The 20,016-nt window shown below is 38.4% G+C and overlaps 2 protein-coding genes across 6 annotated transcripts in view; one reads left to right on the top strand and one right to left on the bottom strand.

Annotated features, from left to right (window-relative positions):
- The window catches only part of ATP8A (ATPase phospholipid transporting 8A1), a 100,576-nt gene extending 92,312 nt beyond the window's left edge, over positions 1-8,264 (top strand). The window contains exons 22-23 of the mRNA XM_071667965.1: positions 1,476-1,569; positions 5,901-8,264. Coding sequence (XP_071524066.1) covers positions 1,476-1,569; positions 5,901-6,042 — 236 coding nt within the window. The 3' untranslated portion in view covers positions 6,043-8,264. The remainder of the gene's footprint in view (positions 1-1,475; positions 1,570-5,900) is intronic.
- A 2,502-nt stretch (positions 8,265-10,766) lies between these two features.
- fwd (phosphatidylinositol 4-kinase beta fwd) overlaps positions 10,767-20,016 on the bottom strand; it is a 93,533-nt gene continuing 84,283 nt past the window's right edge. For all 5 annotated transcript variants that reach the window (XM_071672706.1, XM_071672707.1, XM_071672705.1 and 2 more), the window contains 3 exons: positions 19,609-19,827; positions 14,934-15,187; positions 10,767-13,572 (listed from right to left, as the gene is read on the bottom strand). In XM_071672706.1, the coding sequence (XP_071528807.1) occupies positions 13,388-13,572; positions 14,934-15,187; positions 19,609-19,827 (658 nt within the window). In that variant the 3' untranslated portion in view covers positions 10,767-13,387. The remainder of the gene's footprint in view (positions 13,573-14,933; positions 15,188-19,608; positions 19,828-20,016) is intronic.

Here is a 20,016-nt window from a genome sequence, read left to right as displayed (position 1 = left end):
AAGCTGGTGACTGAGTTTGGTAAAGTGTGTGGAAGAAGAAAGTTGAGAGTAAATGTGAATAAGAGCAAGGTTATTAGGTACAGTAGGGGTGAGGGTCAAGTCAATTGGGAGGTGAGTTTGAATGGAGAAAAACTGGAGGAAGTGAAGTGTTTTAGATATCTGGGAGTGGATCTGTCAGCGGATGGAACCATGGAAGCGGAAGTGGATCATAGGGTGGGGGAGGGGGCGAAAATTTTGGGAGCCTTGAAAAATGTGTGGAAGTCGAGAACATTATCTCGGAAATCAAAAATGGGTATGTTTGAGGGAATAGTGGTTCCAACAATGCTGTATGGTTGCGAGGCGTGGGCTATGGATAGAGATGTGCGCAGGAGGATGGATGTGCTGGAAATGAGATGTTTGAGGACAATGTGTGGTGTGAGGTGGTTTGATCGAGTAAGTAACGTAAGGGTAAGAGAGATGTGTGGAAATAAAAAGAGCGTGGTCGAGAGAGCAGAAGAGGGTGTTTTAAAATGGTTTGGGCACATGGAGAGAATGAGTGAGGAAAGATTGACCAAGAGGATATATGTGTCGGAGGTGGAGGGAACGAGGAGAAGAGGGAGACCAAATTGGAGGTGGAAAGATGGAGTGAAAAAGATTTTGTGTGATCGGGGCCTGAACATGCAGGAGGGTGAAAGGAGGGCAAGGAATAGAGTGAATTGGAGCAATGTGGTATACAGGGGTTGACGTGCTGTCAGTGGATTGAATCAAGGCATGTGAAGCGTCCGGGGTAAACCATGGAAAGCTGTGTAGGTATGTATATTTGTGTGTGTGGACGTGTGTATGTACATGTGTATGGGGGGGTTGGGCCATTTCTTTCGTCTGTTTCCTTGCGCTACCTCGCAAACGCGGGAGACAGCGACAAAGTATAAAAAAAAAAAAAAAAAAATATATATATATATATATATATATATATATATATATATATATATATATATATATATATATATATATATATATATATATATATTTCTAAACCTGGAAAAGCAAAAGCAGCATATTTCCTTGTATTAGAAAAGCACAGTTTCTTATGGCAGTTAATGTTACCATAGCATGTGTGGACAACAGAAATTTTCCATGTTAGTGAAAGAAAAGTTTTATTTCTTTTTTTGATGTATTCCTACCTGTATACTGATGTTCCAAGTGGAGAGATTCTCAGATATGCTGGTGTGTTCATCACAGCTAGCTTAAGAAGCTGAGCGTTACTGATTGGTGTACCAGGAGCTGGTCACTGATATTTGATATCCATAAGATAAGTAACATTTTGTCTAGTAAGATGCCACCTCATATTCCGGGAAATTAAACACAAATAGTGAATGCTTCTTTTTTGTATTTACATTACCATGGTGAAGTGAGTGAGTTCATTTTATTACAGTTTAAGCGTATTTAACTTTTTTTTTTTTTTTTTTGCATAATCCTGACGTTTTTCTTATCAACAGACGGATATGCCTTTTCCCAAGAGGAGCATGGGGTAATTGGCCAGTCAGAAGTGATTCGAGCCTATGATACAACACAGCCTAAGCCAGGTGGCATGTAAGTATTGCCAGAGAGTGGGACCGACCTCCTGCCAGAGACGTTGTAGCCCTCAGCACTAGTGGTGGAACAGTTATCATTCAGAGAATCAGCTGTTGGCAAATTTACAGCTGTGAATGATTATAGGAATACCCATCTGCACTCAGTTTACTATGTTCCAAAAATTTATAATAGATATTAAGAGGAAGAATGACTGAAGTGGGTTTTGTAATTGTGTGAAAGTTGGAATTCCTATGTGAAATGCTGTTCACAAAAGTTCTAGTCCAGATGTATAAGCCTAGACATAATCCACAAGTTTGCATTATATAGAGGCAAATTATTAGTGTTTTGATAAAACTAATATTTATTTATTATTACTATTATTTCAGAACATCTATTACAGCATACATGTTTGTATTTAAATTATCAGTGCTGTTAAGAAATTAATTAGCGTTTGACGAGAAGTTAATGTGCTTTATTTTTCTCTTTTAGGGGATAGGGATGGGATAATATGGGTGTGTATGTGGGATGTTGCTGTATAAGGGTTAATAACTCAAAAGACAAATAATCTAGTCCAGTAATTTGTTACTTGATGCACGTGTGTGGATGCAGATTTATTTTGCCACTTAAGGCAGCATCATTCATATTCATCAATGGAGCCTGTACTATCCATGATCTCATGTCTGTTTTGAATTTTATATTTGAAGATTTCAGCTAGTAAACTTAATGAGATTATTAGTTGTACTTAATGAAGTCAGAGTTAGGGCAGCAAAGTTTGATTTCATGTAAAAAAGCAACAGAACACTCCATCCTTAAAGTTAAATACAAATTGTTATGAGAACAGTAGTTGCTGCTACCCTTACCCCTCCACAAGTAAGTGTGAATTCTCTTCTTGCATTAATAACCTCCTTTGAGGACAAACTTTCAAGCTAGATGTGTGATATTTAGCTGATTGAAACTGTCATAGTTACTCGTGCTGAGTTCAGACTTTCTAAGGTGTGCAGATTTTTAATTCTCATTTTAGCATTTTAGTTTGTTTTTAAAGAATAGGTATTTAAATCCATGGAAACTTTTGACACACTCACACACAGACACACACGGTCGTCCATTTCTACTCATGATTCAGGCATATGCCTGCCCAGACTCGAAGGGTGGGCACAGCAGTTGGCAAACCCAATTACTCATCTTCTCATCAGGGCTGGTCGATAAATGAATACTTGATAAAGACATGATACACCCAGGACTCGAAATACACATTGGTTATGTTCCTAGATTAGTACATATATTTCATAAACGTATTTGGAGTCAGTCATAACATGGATCTGATGGAGATGCGTACCCAGTCCCCCTTTGACTATTTTTTTTAAGATGGTTTCCAGTAGGGGTAGTGACAGATATGAATGAAGGTAAATGAGAAATGTAGGCAAATGCAAGTTTGGCTCCAATAGAATACTGTGAATAATAATTTATATTTCACAACCAATCACCACCTTCTAGCATTTTGACAATGCTAACTTGTCATCTCAGGAGATGCTCTGCTTCTTTTTGCTTGGCATTTTCACAGAAGGAGAACTGGCTGGATGTTTAGGTCCCATGGCGAAAATTTTTCTGGACAGATTATATCCAAAGGAACAACATACTGACCAGAGTTGACACCACATGGTAAGTGATGCTGCTCAATGTTTTTCCCAAATTGCATCAGGATATGCATTAACATGAAATTGACCAAAAAAGAAAAAAGCCAGATTTCATGATTCATATAAACAAAAGAAAATATGAGGACATCATGCATAAATTAATTAAATAACCATATATAAAGATCAGTGCTAATACCAGAGTAATTCTAAGTAACTATAAAAAAAAATTCCACTTTTCTCAAGTTTTATTTTTGACCACAAAAAAACATGAGCCCCTTATAGAGGCACCTATTAATAATGCAAGATCACTGAATTTGACAAAAGAAAAAAAAAAAATCCAAAAATTATAATCTCATGGTGTTCAGAAGTAGTCACCTGCAATTAAATATCAGTGCATTGTGAGGTGGTGTTCTTTGGTCAGCTACACATTTGCATAAACGCATATCTCAAGTCCTTGTATCTCGAGGTTTGGGTGTACATACTCAGGGTTAAAAGATGGCAGCATGAGTGTAGAAACTCCTCCCATAACACAAATAGTAATTACACACACATTTTTTCACTCTCTCTTAGGTTAGTGATGACTGTGCTAACAGCCGGCACTTTAGTGGCTGTCTAGTTTCACACCAGCTCAGGTTATTGTCTTTTCTTTCTGCCTCACATGGGCTATTGGTATTCAGTCCACAATTGTACAGTCTCACCATCTCACATATAATACTTGACAGCACTTGACTCACATGTATTGTTCTTTGTAAATTTAATTTTCCTTTGGTAAGCTCTATGTACTACTCTTTCTTTTAGAAAGATCTCTTTGTAAGCACTTCATTCTCTCGCTCTCTGTCCTCACCTGTCCTTTCCTCCCTTGGCATTTGCAGCAAGTCCTACCTTGGATTCCTCAAAATTAACTTTTTTATTATCTTTGGCATCTCACTTTTCACTGTTGATGTAGTTTTCTGCAAGAAATTTAGATATCGACAGTGGAAATGAGGTAAAAAGGAGGACCAAGAAGATAATAATGTGAATTGAAGGTTGGACACTTCAGAAATGCAGAGGGAGAAAAGAGCAAAAGTATGAGAATTACAGAAGGGGCAGAATTTCTCTCTCTCTCAGTCTGTAAAATGTTGCTGTAGTATTCCTGACTGAAATGCTACATGGTCATCATCTAAATATGTCATGCATAGAAAAGATCATGTTTAAGGTGAATATCTTCAATAATTTTACAAAAACATCATCTTTCCTCCAGTTGCAGTGGGCTAAATGTAATTAAAGAGAAACCCATCCAACAGAAAGTATGATACTTATTTTAGGATTAAGTAAAGTTCTTGGGAATTGAGGGAAAAAAGTAGGTTAGTATAGATAACTATATAAGAACAGGGACTAAGGGGGAAGAACAGATACTCTATAGGAAATAAAAGATGATAGAAGCCAATTTGCTGCTGGCAGAAGAAAGCCTAATTCTCTTAATCCACTTCCTTTTTGTGTGTATTTTTCGATACTCAGGAACTCAAAACTTCAAACTTTGAAAGTTTTATGATTGCAGCTTAAATTGTAAACTCCTTTCACTGTCATACTGTATTTATCAATGGGAACAGAGCTGTTTGGATTTAAGCAAGTATGGTTCTCCATGCCTCTTTTGTTGGAGATGGATCGTCATTTGGAAACATATTTATTTAGGTCACCTCATTGTTTGAGAAAAAATGTGTAAAATATTGAATTTTTTTTTTTCTTTACTGTGCTTGAAAATATTAATGAATGAAGTCTTGAGACATGAATATGGAAACTCATTTTTTTGCATTTAGCAGAATCTGGGATTATATATATATGAAAACATTTCATAATATTTATGCATTTATTCTCTTTGTTCTGTTTCTCAGTTTTATTATAAATACTATGTGGCATAGACTCCATAAGGAGTTTCAACAGAAGCTGCTATCAGTGTGTCAGACTAAACATTGTTCATTTAGCTCAGTGCATTGCGAGACCATCTAGGAAATCTTTCAACTACAAGACACCTACATAAATTTGTTGATGTTTCTGGTGCTATTAAGATTTCTGTCCAGTTTCTTCCTAGATGAGGCAGTGGTTTGTCATCACTCCCATGCTTTCAGTACCTATGCAGACTGATATGGGGTCTGTGACAAATTATGATCGAGTTTGATTGTTGGTGGCTAGGATTGTATTATTTTTTGTGTGTGTGTGATCATAGCACTGCCTCATAACACTGAATATGAAGCATTTGTATTCTATTAATTTGAAGGATTTGCAAACAGAGGAGGATGCTGTCATGTTAATCCCTACATGTGATATCTAAATCATATATGAAATAGATAATACCTCCCTAGCTAGAGTGGTCCACAACAGTTCAGGTCCAATCTGGTAGTCATTTAATATTGGCTTCAGATATAATGAATTTGATTAAAGGGAGTATTTGGCATAGCCATATACTTGAGCAATGCCAAACTTGTTTTTTCTAAGATGGTCTCCGATTTACTTTATAATGAGACAACTCTGAATGCTGAACTGAGGGGATGATAAGACCTCTCTAAAAAGTAAAACAGCACTGATCATATGTTATCACCACAGCGTATAGTATGAAAGCTTAAATTAGACCATTGAAATAATGTAGTTTGTGGTTTTCCTAATCTGGGAGTATTAAGAGTAGGAGTATAGACATAATGTATTCCTGTATGTGGATCTTGCTCACTGTATTGTTTCCAGAGATTGGAGCTATGTGGATGACTACAAAGCTTTTATTTGCAGCGAGATGACACTACAGAAATGCTTCAAAAGTAAGAAAGATGTCTACATTGTATGTAACAGCCTCATTAGGTTGTATTTAATTTTGTGTTGCAATAATTAGGAAGAAGTAAACATAACGCACATTAATCAAAAGGGTTCGACTGATGTTTGTCCTTGCTCATGTGTATGAGAAGCTAAACTAGTCAATCTGTTACATTGTCCCCCCTCCAGGTAATGAGAAATCCAAGGAATAACGTGACTAACCATCTTACTAACGCCTGCTAATTTTTCCACTATGGTAATGAACCTAGCTGTCAGGAAAGCACTTACTACCAACACTTTTGAGAGGTATGGTTTAGTACTAAAATTTCTGAAGGATACCCAGTCACAAGGATGTTCAGTCACTTGGAAATTTTGTCATAACTCTGCTCGAAATATTCAGTATTTCCTTATCATTGACTATTTGCAAAAGATGCGGACTATTACCAAAAAGTCTTTTTTTCCACTTATTTTCACTTTTCTGTAGAAACACGACATAATAGCAGTGAAAGACTGATTATTGTTTGTTGCACTGAAATATAACATAGTTTATAATGAGATAAAACCTTTAAATTTCTGCAATCTTGCAGGAGTTGCACATTCCTGAGATGCAAGTCCTGCACCTTAGTTTTAGGATGACTCAGCACTCGCAAGTAACTAACCTTCATTCTTTCCTAAGTATAGATTGGCAGTGTCCCCAGTAGTGTTTAACTTGGCCTAGTAAAGGATTATTTTGGATATTTAGGTTTTGTTTTCAGTACTTATTTTGTCTGGAGGCTACAGTTAAGAGCCAAAATTCCAAATTCATTCATGAATATTATCTGAACTAAATTCTTATGAACATAAACGGAGAACATCTGCCCAGTCGCTTCTGGTTTCAAGGATGTAGTGAGAATTTTTGTAACAGTTTTTCAGTTGGATTCAAGGCATAAATGTTATGGCATGTGTTTGTTAAAACTGTTCCAAATATACTGGCAGAAAATAGTCAGTTAACTGATGTCATCATTAAAGGCACCTTATTCCATACTGTTAGCAAGGCCACTTGCTTATAGAGAGATTTATGTCATGGTACTCAGATTCACATGTGCCTATGTAGATGACAATGATACATAATTGTCAGTTCATAAGTATATTGTTGTTGAGACACTGAACTATATTACCAATTCTTTTTAAAGGAGGCTGATATCTGAGGTGTAATTCAAGTATGTGTTCTTCAGAATGCATCGTGAATGGCAAATACGAAGTTATCAGGTATTCTTTTTCTATATGCAGGAGTGATTGTCTTTGCAATTTTATTCATTTGAGATGGTTTTTGATAAAGTAACAAATATCTTAATAAAGACATTATAATGCACAGTTCACTAGTGAGAGAGATACTAGCATTTCTAACATGAAAAGATATCTATTAGTTTTAATGTCATCTTTACCTTGTAGTTCTCATGCCTGCAGATGAAAAATTTTTTATCATATGCAGTTTTGTTGTGGTGTGATACATGGATTGTGTTAATGTTGTATAGTACTGGTGAGTGTATGTCACTATGTGTGGCCCTAAACAATGGCTCATGTTCAGGACTGTAATCTTGTATTCTTCTTCATCTATGGAATGTATTTTGTGGAAGTAATTTTTTCACCCTGGAGATGTATAGATCATAGCCAAGCTTGATGTACTTGATTAATCACTGAACCAGTGCAGAATTAGAATTCTTGTTGCATGTACCACAGGCTTTGCTTCAATTTTTTTTTTAACCAATAAGATAACTTCACTGACGTAAACTTTCTTATCAAACACACTTGGTAATTTCAACATTCGGTGAAGCTTGTGTGTTGTGATACATTGTACATCATCAGGGACTGTGGTGGTTGATGCTGTGTCTCCAGTTATGCTTTTTAAAATGTACAAGAAAAAGCAGTGGGAGGTTTGTAAAGGACCGCAAGCAAACATTCTTCAAATCACAACTTAATTGTCATGGATAACGTGATTTATTCAGCCAGGCTACATTCAAATCTGTTTTAAATCTTCATCTTGACTTTTTTTTATGTATCTGTATAGAATTTCTACTGGTTATGTTAATAAGATATGATGTACTTTTTCCTATTCTCTTGCTGTTGTGTGTGTATGTCTGTTTGTGTGTATGTACATATGAATGTAAGGCAGTCATTTATGATTCCAGCTGTCCTGTGTGTCTTTCAAACATCATGTGTAATTGGGTGCTGAAGATCAAACCATTTGCTGCTCCAATGCCCGAAGATCTTTGTATGAAATGTCCAACATATGCGTTAAAAACAATAGATTTGTCACTAAACTGAGGATATTTCATTTACTACCTTTTCCAAATACATTTACAAAAATCTCAAATGTATCATCAGTTTGTTACTTGTTTAGTGTATATATTGTTCTAAAATACTAAAGATCATTATTGGTAGGTAGTAGATGGTAGGCAGGCACAGACCAGGGAAGTACTTTACCAGTGCTGCCTGCCAGGGTAATCAGAGAGTTTGTGATGGCTGTGTAGTGACCCAACACTTTTAAGTGGCATGTTTGTCAATTTACACTCCTCTGATGCATGTAGCTGTCTATTCTTTCTACATCACCACGTATGGATTGCTGGCACTATGAAAAAATATACAATCTCCTTGTCACACATCACACTTGACAAAACTTTACCCACACATACCTCATTCATCATAACTAGATCTTCTTGCAGAGAATCCAAAACACTGGCATTATCACTTCAAATAAACGAGAATAACAAGGTATGAGAAAAGTAAGGTGGTAAACGCCGTCTGACTGTGAAAGCTGACAGGTATGGGTTGAAATAGTTTGGAGATAGTGCGAGAGGATGAACAAAGAAAAACAAAGAGGATTTACATATCGGAATTGGAGGAAGGAAGGAAAGGGGAGTTGAAGGATGCTCTGAGATAACAAGGCTTGAACATTCACAAGATTAATGTTTAAAGGTCCTGCATCAACTATGTTCTATTGTCAATGCCCCTTTGCATATACAGAAGCCGAACAGCATGAGACAAGTACCAAAAGGAGTCTCCATGACTGATGAAGTACAGTGTTACTTCTTAGCCTTAAGTGCCTCACTATTAACAGGCCACTGGCAGGGGGCAACTTTAGCATACTGTTTTCAGAGGCTCATACCAAATGTTATTACAGACTGTTTTTGCCTAATGTTCCAACCTACTACTACTACCTAATGTTCCTACCTACAGATTACATAAGGCAGGTGACACAGTTATGGTCTGTCAATGATTCTAAATGTAATCAGGTTACAAAGAAATATTAACATACAACTCATCCTCTAACAAATTGATCAATTAGACAATTGAAATAAATGTTAGAATAATATACAGATTGGAACAGCTTACAAATTCCCAAAACAACGCAAGGAAAATTCTCTTGTGTAGCTACCTAGGGATTCCACTTCATTCTACCATGGTCCAGCCATACCCTACAATTACCCTTACCATACTCTCATAATGCCCTATCCATGTAACATAAATAAGAGACATTACCTAGACCTGATGCACTCTCATGCTTTTTAAGAACCACTAATTTTTTCCATTATAACAGCAATTCTGTTACGTTTACTATACATTTCTACTATGCTCTCGCCATATCCTACAATTATCCTTACCTTACTCTCATAATGGCCTATCCACATAACATAAATAAGGGACATTACCTAGACCTGATGCACTCCCATGCTTTTTAAGAACCACTTATTTTTTCCATCATAACAGCAATTTTGTTACATTTATTATACATTTTGTTACATCAATGTGTGAAATAAACCTTCTTTTTCTCAAGAACTCTCTTCCCTCCATTGAAATTAAAAAAAAAAGCAATTATACAAACTTAGCATAACATTATGAAGTTCAAAATTAGTAGTGTGATATTTTAGTTGTCAAAGATTTGTCAAAGCATTATTTTGTACACTACATCCAAACTCCAAATTGTGCTTTGGCTTACCCTTCTAACCAGAAAATTTACTTTCGTTGAACTTTTATTACTGCAAACAGGTAAGACAACTATTAAGATTCTTCAACTCAAAATATATACGAGTGACTGCCGCTAAAAGGGAGGCTGACTCCTCCAACTGACCAATGGAACTCAGTGAACTTTATTATAGTTGGTCAATCAATTCCAGAATCAAAAGGCATCATCTCCTCTGGATAAAAAACTTGCAAAATTTTATTCATGTCCACACATTACACATCAACAGATAGATGAAAACATGAACAATATGATACCAAAATTACTGTAACTCCCTGAACTTCTTTGGTCAGAAGGAATATAATTTGTCTACTGAAATAATGTACTGCTTATTTAGAGCAAATAAGCTCCAGAATATGCAATACAAGTATCTTGGTAACACTCAACAAGCATCCCTACATTTATGATTCACTCACCTTACTACAAATCACAAGATATCCATTTAATTTCCTCTCAAAAGATTTTCTTTACTCTCTCATTCAGTTTACATGAAGTGAATCCAGTGTAGACTTTTTTTGTTGGGAATAATTTTACACAATTGAGGTCCCCAGACACCAACCTCTCTATGCTGACAAAAAGGCAGAGACATTGTATTCCCTGGGTAAGTTTCCTGCCCTGATACATCTTTCTTCTCCCATAATAATCAGTTCATAACTGCTGATCACATTTCACAAAAACCTAAATGAAATTTGGATATTTCATGTAATGGCTAATAACGGATACTACTGAATACTTATATACCTCAATTCATTGCATACAATATACTATTATATTGCATATAAAATGACATACATACAAAAAAGTTTTACTTAACAGTTTATTGAATATGAGAACAAAACGTGTTGACAATGGGACAGAACCAGAAGTTGCCACACTCCTGAGCCTAAACCAATTCTAACTTTCATATAACACTTTAAATGGGTTTCAGCAAAAGCTGTCTGCCATACATAACTTGCTAGAGATTGTCACTTTCCTCAGTTCATTATGTGGCAACCACCGTTTACAAAGATATTTTGGACCAATTGATACTCTATTTACAGTACTTACAATGATACAAATACAAGCAAAAAGTCTTATGGGGTAAAAAGCGTTGCATTGATAATAATATAATGGCATACAAGAGCCTCATGAAGTATTACAAAAGTGTGATCTAACTATCCTTTATGAGTAATGGACGACATACTGTATGCTGACATGAGATGTGTGGGGGGTGAGGCAAGGAGGGCTGGGTCACAGCTCACCTGGGTAACACATCATTAATTCCATATTAACAGTGGCAAAACTTAACTGACATTAAAATTATATACATCATACTTACTCTCACTGTATAATAAGGCATAATAACACAAATGAATGCAAATGTTCTGGTCATGAAATATAAATGGATTAATGAGGGTGCACCCAGTTAAACTTTCTTTTCTGTGAGAACATTAGACTAAACATAGTACCAGTGATGGTAAAAATCATACTAATTCTGGTACAATGCCTAGTCACAATTCTCTCACTCAACCTAGTCCAAACTCTCTGACTTGGCTGACAAAAGATAACCTTATTTGACTCATAATGAATAATGGCACAAATGTTGGACCCAGTACCATCACTCTTGCTAGGATGACATACCAAGGACCCAGTACGGTATTATTACCCTTATTGGCTGACATAATTCAAGGCCCAGTATCAGAGCCTCATTTCACTGATGCAGATACTAGATTTAGTCCCACTATCCCTAATTCTCCAACACACAGCAAAGTGCAAACCTCCAAACATGCTTAACACAATACATGGCACAGTACCAACACCTTCACTTGGATGACAATGACAAATGGCCTAAAACCAACTCCATTATACAGTTGATATTGAAACATGGCATAGCCATGACATGTCTACTTGGAAAGCATTGATACTGGGCCCAGAAGCAACATCCTTCTTTGAGTGACATAGATAAAAAGACAAGTGCCAAAATCTTCATTTGGTTGGCACTCACATATGGCACTATACCATCATTATGTTGATGTCGGTGACAAGTTCTGGTGCCAATATCCATACTTAAGTAACACTGGTACATGGGTCAATACTAACAGCCTTAGTTCACAATGATACAGCAAACCACTCCGAACATTCTCACTTAGTTGAAACTGATACATTGCCTAGTGACAATACCCTCACTTGACTGACACACACACAGGACCCAGTGCCAACACCCCTCACTAGGTTGGCACTGATATCGGGCCAATAGCCCTTGAACCCTTGGTTCTCGTGAGTTAAAGCTTCTGTTACTTCTCGGAATAATTTCTAAAAACCTTAGCTGAGTTTTCAGTATTCACGTATGAGATAATTCTGCTTCGTATAAAAATACAGTGAATCCTGGACAGCTAAGAACGGACCTACTAATAATACTGAACCTTATGCTCCAGCCAGATCAGGAATGCAGTTGGAAAAAGATAAAAAATGCAAGCACAAAACCAAGAAAACAACACTAATTATTTTGTTCAATGGGAGATAATCAGTAAGTTTCCAGCAATAATTAGAATTTTGAGCTGCAAACAATAATAAAACAGTACCCAGTACTTTCCATAGTCCAGAGGCAATGATTGGATATTTATGTGAAAATATACAATTTATAATGGAATTTATTTTTGTTTCTATGTTGTAGACTGAGAAAATACCAAGATATACAAACATACTTTACTAGGTGAATTATGGATTCGTGTTACCACCACCTACACCTCGCTTCTTGATCCTTTCTTTGGTAATTAGTGTCTACTTTTTTACATTCAACATTTGTACACATTTCACTACACTAGGTAATCTCCTCAATGCCAGACCTCTAAAACTGTTTGCCTAACTTACTTCTCCTATTAATGAGTATAGGTTTGTCCCAGTATCTGTTCCACTCATCACCTGCACTGAAGAGAGACTCCACCAAGTGAGTCATTCTGGTAGATATCTCACCATGTAAACCATTCTTCATGTTGCATACCTTGAGAGCCAGGTCATACCAGTTCCACAAAACAGCACTTGGACCACTTCATTTTAGTTCTGTTACATATATCACCTACACAAGGTCACACCAGCTCTACTGCACACAACCTTCACTGTCACACCAATTCTTCTATTCACCATCTGAACATTTTAACATTAATTCTGCTCTAAACCACCAGAAATGGTCATATGGTTTGGTATACATTACTTGGACCGAATCAACCCAGTTCTGTGGCGTGCCATATAGACCAAGTCACACCACCTCACACCACTTGGACTATATCACACCACTTCCATTACAAACCACCTGGACCATGATGCACAAGTTCTGCTGTACATCACCTGAAACAAGTACAATCAGTTCTATATACCAGTTTCCACCAGGTCATATACTTTCAGGTCACACTAAGTTAGGTAATGAAGGCACAAGCCTTTGTCTGGGCTAGAGTATGCCATTGGTAAAGTACTGAAAGCCATCATAAAGTCTTGTTGTGATGGAGTTGATGGCATTATAAACAAGAGAGTCCAGATATGCCTGAAGCTGTTCATCGGTCATGTTGACATGGAAGCGACTTTTTAAAGCTGGCACCACAGATGCACCAGCACGAAAGCATGCCAGCTTGGAGCCTGGAAAATGAAAATAGATATAAAATCTGATTTCCTCTTCATAAACAATGAAATATATATTATGCACTGTGATAATTAAGCAAATGTTTCTGACACAAATGAAGTGATGAAAAAGAAAGCAAATTCTGGAAAGTGTAAAATAAAGCAGCTTCAAACAACTTAGCTAAAATGTGTTCAAGCTTTCAATAATGAGTGGTAATTAGTAATAACTGGTAAGTGACCAGTATACTAAAAGATTTCTAATACAAGGTAGGTAGTAGATGGTAGGAAGCCACTGAACAAGGAGGTATATTATCGGTACTACCCGCCTGGGTAGCTGGAGGGTTTATGACAGTTGCGTAGTCAGCCAGCACTTCACAGGTTGTCAAGTTACACTCCTATGACCCAGATAGCTGTCTTTTCTTTCTACCTCACCCACATGTGGACTGCTGGCATTCTGTCCACAAACATATGTCTCCCCTTGTCACACATAACACTTGACAACATTTATTCACAACTCATTTTTCATAACTCTAGATATTCCGTGACGAATGGTATGCATAAGCCCTGCCTTTCGGTAGTTTTACACCTAACTGCTATATTTCTAATGCCTGATTCCATGCATCAAACTTGCTGACACACTCACTTATTTTCTCAGACAGCATTCACCTGTCTTCCTCACTTCTCTCACTTCCTGGCACAGGAGCACTAATAATCACCCTTCTATTGTACAATCCATTTTCAATTTTACCCACATTACACATGGAACAAAATGATTGTACACAAGCCCACTGCCTGCCTCAACATGATCCATTCAAAACCTTACCAAACCAATACAGAAAAAAGTATACCTATTTTTCAGATTTTCCTTTACTTATCTATACTACTGAAATAGCCTGTGTGTGCATGCGTGTGTGAGATAAACTGATTAAAAATAAATAAATAAAATATGGTTTCCTAAATTCAGGCAGCCATTTGGCTGAAAATATAGTTGAGGAATTACATAACCTGGGGGGCATTGTAATAACTGGTTAATTAATCACAAAACAGCTTAAGATCAAGGTGGGGCTGGATACTTCGACACTTTGGATAAGCACTGGTGAAGTTAGTGTGTTTGAGAGTGCAACAGCTCCACGACACTTGCAGCAAGAAACTTCAAACATTGAACACACACTAAAGGAACCCCAAGGGTATGCAGCTGGGTATGGTTTTTTAAATTCAGTGTTTGTGTGTGTTTGTTATTACCACAGGTCCATGATGATGACACTGAAACTCTGTAAGCATACTATGGGATACTCAAGGGCAGGCACCTGGGTATGATTTTCAAAATTTGGTGTTTGTGTTTTTGTTGGTGACAAAAGAATAAAAGCATCAACACTTACCAGAGCTCATTATCTCCACCAAGGAGATAATCTTCTCACTGTGCTTTTTGGCTGCCAGCATTCCTTGTAGAAGCAGGATCTTGAAGTAGGCAAACATATCAGAGTTTTCACCACCCATCACCTCTACCAGCTCCTGTGTTAGCTTGAAGGGGGATGATTCGAAGCCTAAATTGCGAGGTGATGATGACAGCATGAAGCCAAAGTCTATGTGTATTATATGGCCTTCATTGTCAAGCAAGATGTTTCCATTATGTCTGAAATATATTCTATGCTATATTTCCACTGCCAATAAAAGACAAAAGACTTGAAATAACTTGAATACTTGAAGCATTCACACCAAAATTTTACATGCTATGCATGACTGTTTAAGAATGGTCTCCTCTGATGGGATCGAATATTTCACAATAAACCCTTAAACGATGGGAGTCATACACAGCTGACTGACAGGGGTATTAAAGGAGTCATAATGGTACAGAGCTAATCTTCATGGGCTTTGACCTGCATTTTTTAAGTCAGCCATAACATGAGCAACTGCATGCCCTAATTAAGGTTATCTCATTAACACCACATATATACAGTTTGTTAAGGATGGGGTGGTCAGGGAGGTAAGTGCTAGAGTTTGTAGAGAGGGATGAGTATGCTGTCTGCTGGGGATGAAAGGGCCTGGGAAGTGAGTCAGTTGTTTGCTAATGATACAGCTCTGGTGGCTGATTCAAGTGAGAAACTGCACAGGTTGGTGACCGAGTTTGGAAAGCCTGTGAAAGGAGAAAGTCAAGAATAAATGTGAAAAAGAGCAAGGTTATTAGGTTCAGTAGGGTTGAGGGACAAGTTAATTGGGATGTAAGTATGAATGGAGAGAATGAGTGAGGAAAGATTGACAAAGAGGATATATGTGTCAGAGGTGGAGGGAACAAGGAGAAGTGGGAGACCAAACTGGAGTTAGAAGGATGGAGTGAAAAAGGTTTTGAGGAACCAGGACCGGAACATAAAGGAGGGTGAGAGGCATGCAAGAAATAGAATGAACTGGAATGATGTGGTATACCATGGAAATGTCTGTGGGGGCCTGGATGTGGACAGGGAGCTGTGGTTTTGGTGCATTACACATGACAGCTAGAGACTGAGTGTGAATGAATGTGGCCTTTTTTGTCTGTTTTCCTGGCACTACCTTGATTAAGCAGGGAGAAGTGATGCTGTTTCCTGTGGGGCATCAGCAAGGCTGTGTCAGGAAACAGCTGGACAAAGAATGGCCTATCCACTCATATATATATATATATATGAGCGGGTGGCTGGAAATCCTTCCCTCTCATTTTTTTTAATTTTTTAATTTTAATTCTAATTTTCCAAAAGAAGGAACAGAGAAGGGGCCAGGTGAGGATGTTCCCTCAGGGGCCCAGTCCTCTGTTCTTAGCGCTACCTTGCTAACGCGGGAAGTGGCAAATAGTATGAAAGAAAGAAAGAAAGATATATATATATATATATATATATATATATATATATATATATATATATATATATATATATATATATATATATATATATATATTTTGCTTTGTCGCTGTCTCCTGCGTTTGCGAGGTAGCGCAAGGAAACAGACGAAAAAAATGGCCCAACCGACCCCCACACACATGCATACACATACACGTCCACACACGCAAACATACACACCCATACATCTCAATGGACACACACATATATATATACACACACAGACACACACATATACACACATGCACACAATTCACACCGTCTGCCCCCATCCACTCCCACCGCCACCCCACCACACACGGAATAACACCCCCCCCAAATGTGCGAGGCAGCGCTAGGAAAAGACAACGAAGGCCCCACTCGTCCACACCCAGTCTCCAGCTGCCACGCAACAATGCCCGAAACCACAGCTCCCCCCCCACATCCAGGCCTCACAGAACCCTCCACGGCCCACCCCAATTCACTGACAGCACGCTGACCCCGGCACACCACATCAATCCAATCCACTCCATTCCCCGCCCGCCCCCCACCCCCCGCATGTTCAGGCCCCGACCACCCAAAATCTCTCCCACTCCACCCCCCCACCTCCAACCTGGCCCCCCACCTCTCCTTGCTCCCCCCACCTCCGACACACACATCCCCCCGGCCAACCCCTCCCCACCCACTCCCTCCACGTGCCCAAACCACTTCAAAACACCCTCCCCCGCCCTCCCAACCACGCTCCTTCCACTCCCACACATCTCTCCCACCCCCACATCACCCACTCGATCAAACCACCCCACACCACACACCGTCCCCAAACATCTCACCCCCAGCACATCCACCCTCACGCGCACAACCCCATATACACATAAATTTTTTTCATATATGTTCACCATTTCCCACATTAGCAAGGTAGTGTTAAGAACGGAGGACTGAGCCTTAGAAGGAATATCCTCACTTGGCCCCCTTTCTCTGTCCCTTCTTTTGGAAAATTAAAAAAACTAGAGGGGAGGATTTCCAGGCCCCCCCAGTCACCTTTAACAATACACAGGGAATATGTGGTAAGTATTCTTTCTCCCCTATCCCCAGGGATAACACATATACATACACCAACATATATATATATATTTTTTTTTTTTTTTTTTCATACTTTGTCGCTGTCTCCCGCGTTTGCGAGGTAGCGCAAGGAAACAGACGAAAGAAATGGCCCAACCCCCCCCCCCATACACATGTACATACACACGTCCACACACGCAAATATACATACCTACACAGCTTTCCATGGTTTACCCCAGACGCTTCACATGCCTTGCTTCAATCCACTGACAGCACGTCAACCCCTGTATACCACATGACTCCAATTCACTCTATTTCTTGCCCTCCTTTCACCCTCCTGCATGTTCAGGCCCCGATCACACAAAATCTTTTTCACTCCATCTTTCCACCTCCAATTTGGTCTCCCTCTTCTCCTCGTTCCCTCCACCTCCGACACATATATCCTCTTGGTCAATCTCTCCTCACTCATTCTCTCCATGTGCCCAAACCATTTCAAAACACCCTCTTCTGCTCTCTCAACCACGCTCTTTTTATTTCCACACATCTCTCTTACCCTTACGTTACTTACTCGATCAAACCACCTCACACCACACATTGTCCTCAAACATCTCATTTCCAGCACATCCATCCTCCTGCGCACATCTCTATCCATAGCCCACGCCTCGCAACCATACAACATTGTTGGAACCACTATTCCCTCAAACATACCCATTTTTGCTTTCCGAGATAATGTTCTCGACTTCCACACATTTTTCAAGGCTCCCAAAATTTTCGCCCCCTCCCCCACCCTATGATCCACTTCCACTTCCATGGTTCCATCCGCTGACAGATCCACTCCCAGATATCTAAAACACTTCACTTCCTCCAGTTTTTCTCCATTCAAACTCACCTCCCAATTGACTTGACCCTCACCCCTACTGTACCTAATAACCTTGCTCTTATTCACATTTACTCTCAACTTTCTTCTTCCACACACTTTACCAAACTCAGTCACCAGCTTCTGCAGTTTCTCACATGAATCAGCCACCAGCGCTGTATCATCAGCGAACAACAACTGACTCACTTCCCAAGCTCTCTCATCCCCAACAGACTTCATACTTGCCCCTCTTTCCAGGACTCTTGCATTTACCTCCCTTACAACCCCATCCATAAACAAATTAAACAACCATGGAGACATCACACACCCCTGCCGCAAACCTACATTCACTGAGAACCATATATATATATATATATATATATATATATATATATATATGTTGGTGTATGTATATATATTATCCCTGGGGATAGGGGAGAAAGAATACTTCCCACGTATTTCCTGCGTGTCGTAGAAGGCGACTAAAAGGGGAGGGAGCGGGGGGCTGGAAATCCTCCCCTCTCGTTTTTTTTTTTTTAATTTTCCAAAAGAAGGAACAGAGAATTGGGCCAGGTGAGGGTATTCCCTCAAGGCCCAGTCCTCTGTTCTTAACGCTACCTCGCTAATGCGGGAAATGGCGAATAGTTTGAAAGAAAGAAAGATATATATATATATATATATATATATATATATATATATATATATATATATATATATATATATATATATATATCTTTCTTTCTTTCAATAATATATATATATATATTATCCCTGGGGATAGGGGAGAAAGAATACTTCCCACGTATTCCCTGCGTGTCGTAGAAGGCGACTAAAAGGGAAGGGAGCGGGGGGCTGGAAATCCTCCCCTCTCGTTTTTTTTTTTTTTTTTTTTTTTTTTTTTTTTTCCAAAAGAAGGAACAGAGAAGGGGGCCAGGTGAGGATATTCCCTCAAAGGCCCAGTCCTCTGTTCTTAGCGCTACCTCGCTAATGCGGGAAATGGCGAATAGTATGAAAAAAAAAAAAAATATATATATATATATATATTTATATATATATATACACACATGTACATATTCATACTTGCATGCCTTCATCCATTCCTGGCGCTATCCCGCCTCACAGGAAACAGCATCAACGAGGTAGCATCAAGAACAGAGGACTGAGCCTTAGACGGAAAATCCTCACTTGTTCCCCTTCTCTGTTCCTTCTTTTGGAAAAGTAAAAACTGGAGGAGAGGATTTCTGCAGCTATATTGGTAATATATCAATAATTGTATTTGTTTGCTCCAATACTTACCTGTCCTTGACCTGAATGATGTAACAGACGAGGCAGTAGGCAGCACAAGATTCTACAAACTTTCTCTGTGCAGTAAGAAACTCTTCAGAATTCTTATCTCCAAACTCTTTGATAAAGTACTCTAACATGGACATTTTGCTGTTCTTCTTTATCTGGTGCAATGAACACGTGTTCACGATGGGTTCAATCATACCAGAGTCATCTGATAATACTAAGATCCTGTAATATAATAATAATCTGTTTGACTTTCACAATGATGATTAAGCTGCACTTACATGTAATAAAGTTCAGCAAAACACCTGCATTTGTTATGTAATCAGTTTACAATACTGTGTGGCTAAACTTAACAATAATACTCCTTGTAATAGAGCAAACATTAACAACTGCATCAATAAAAAATCATCAGGT

Source organism: Panulirus ornatus, chromosome 2, assembly GCF_036320965.1.
Source record: "Panulirus ornatus isolate Po-2019 chromosome 2, ASM3632096v1, whole genome shotgun sequence".
Lineage (NCBI taxonomy): Eukaryota > Metazoa > Arthropoda > Malacostraca > Decapoda > Palinuridae > Panulirus > Panulirus ornatus.
Note: the sequence above shows the minus strand (reverse complement) of the source record. Positions and strands in the feature narration are given on the sequence as shown.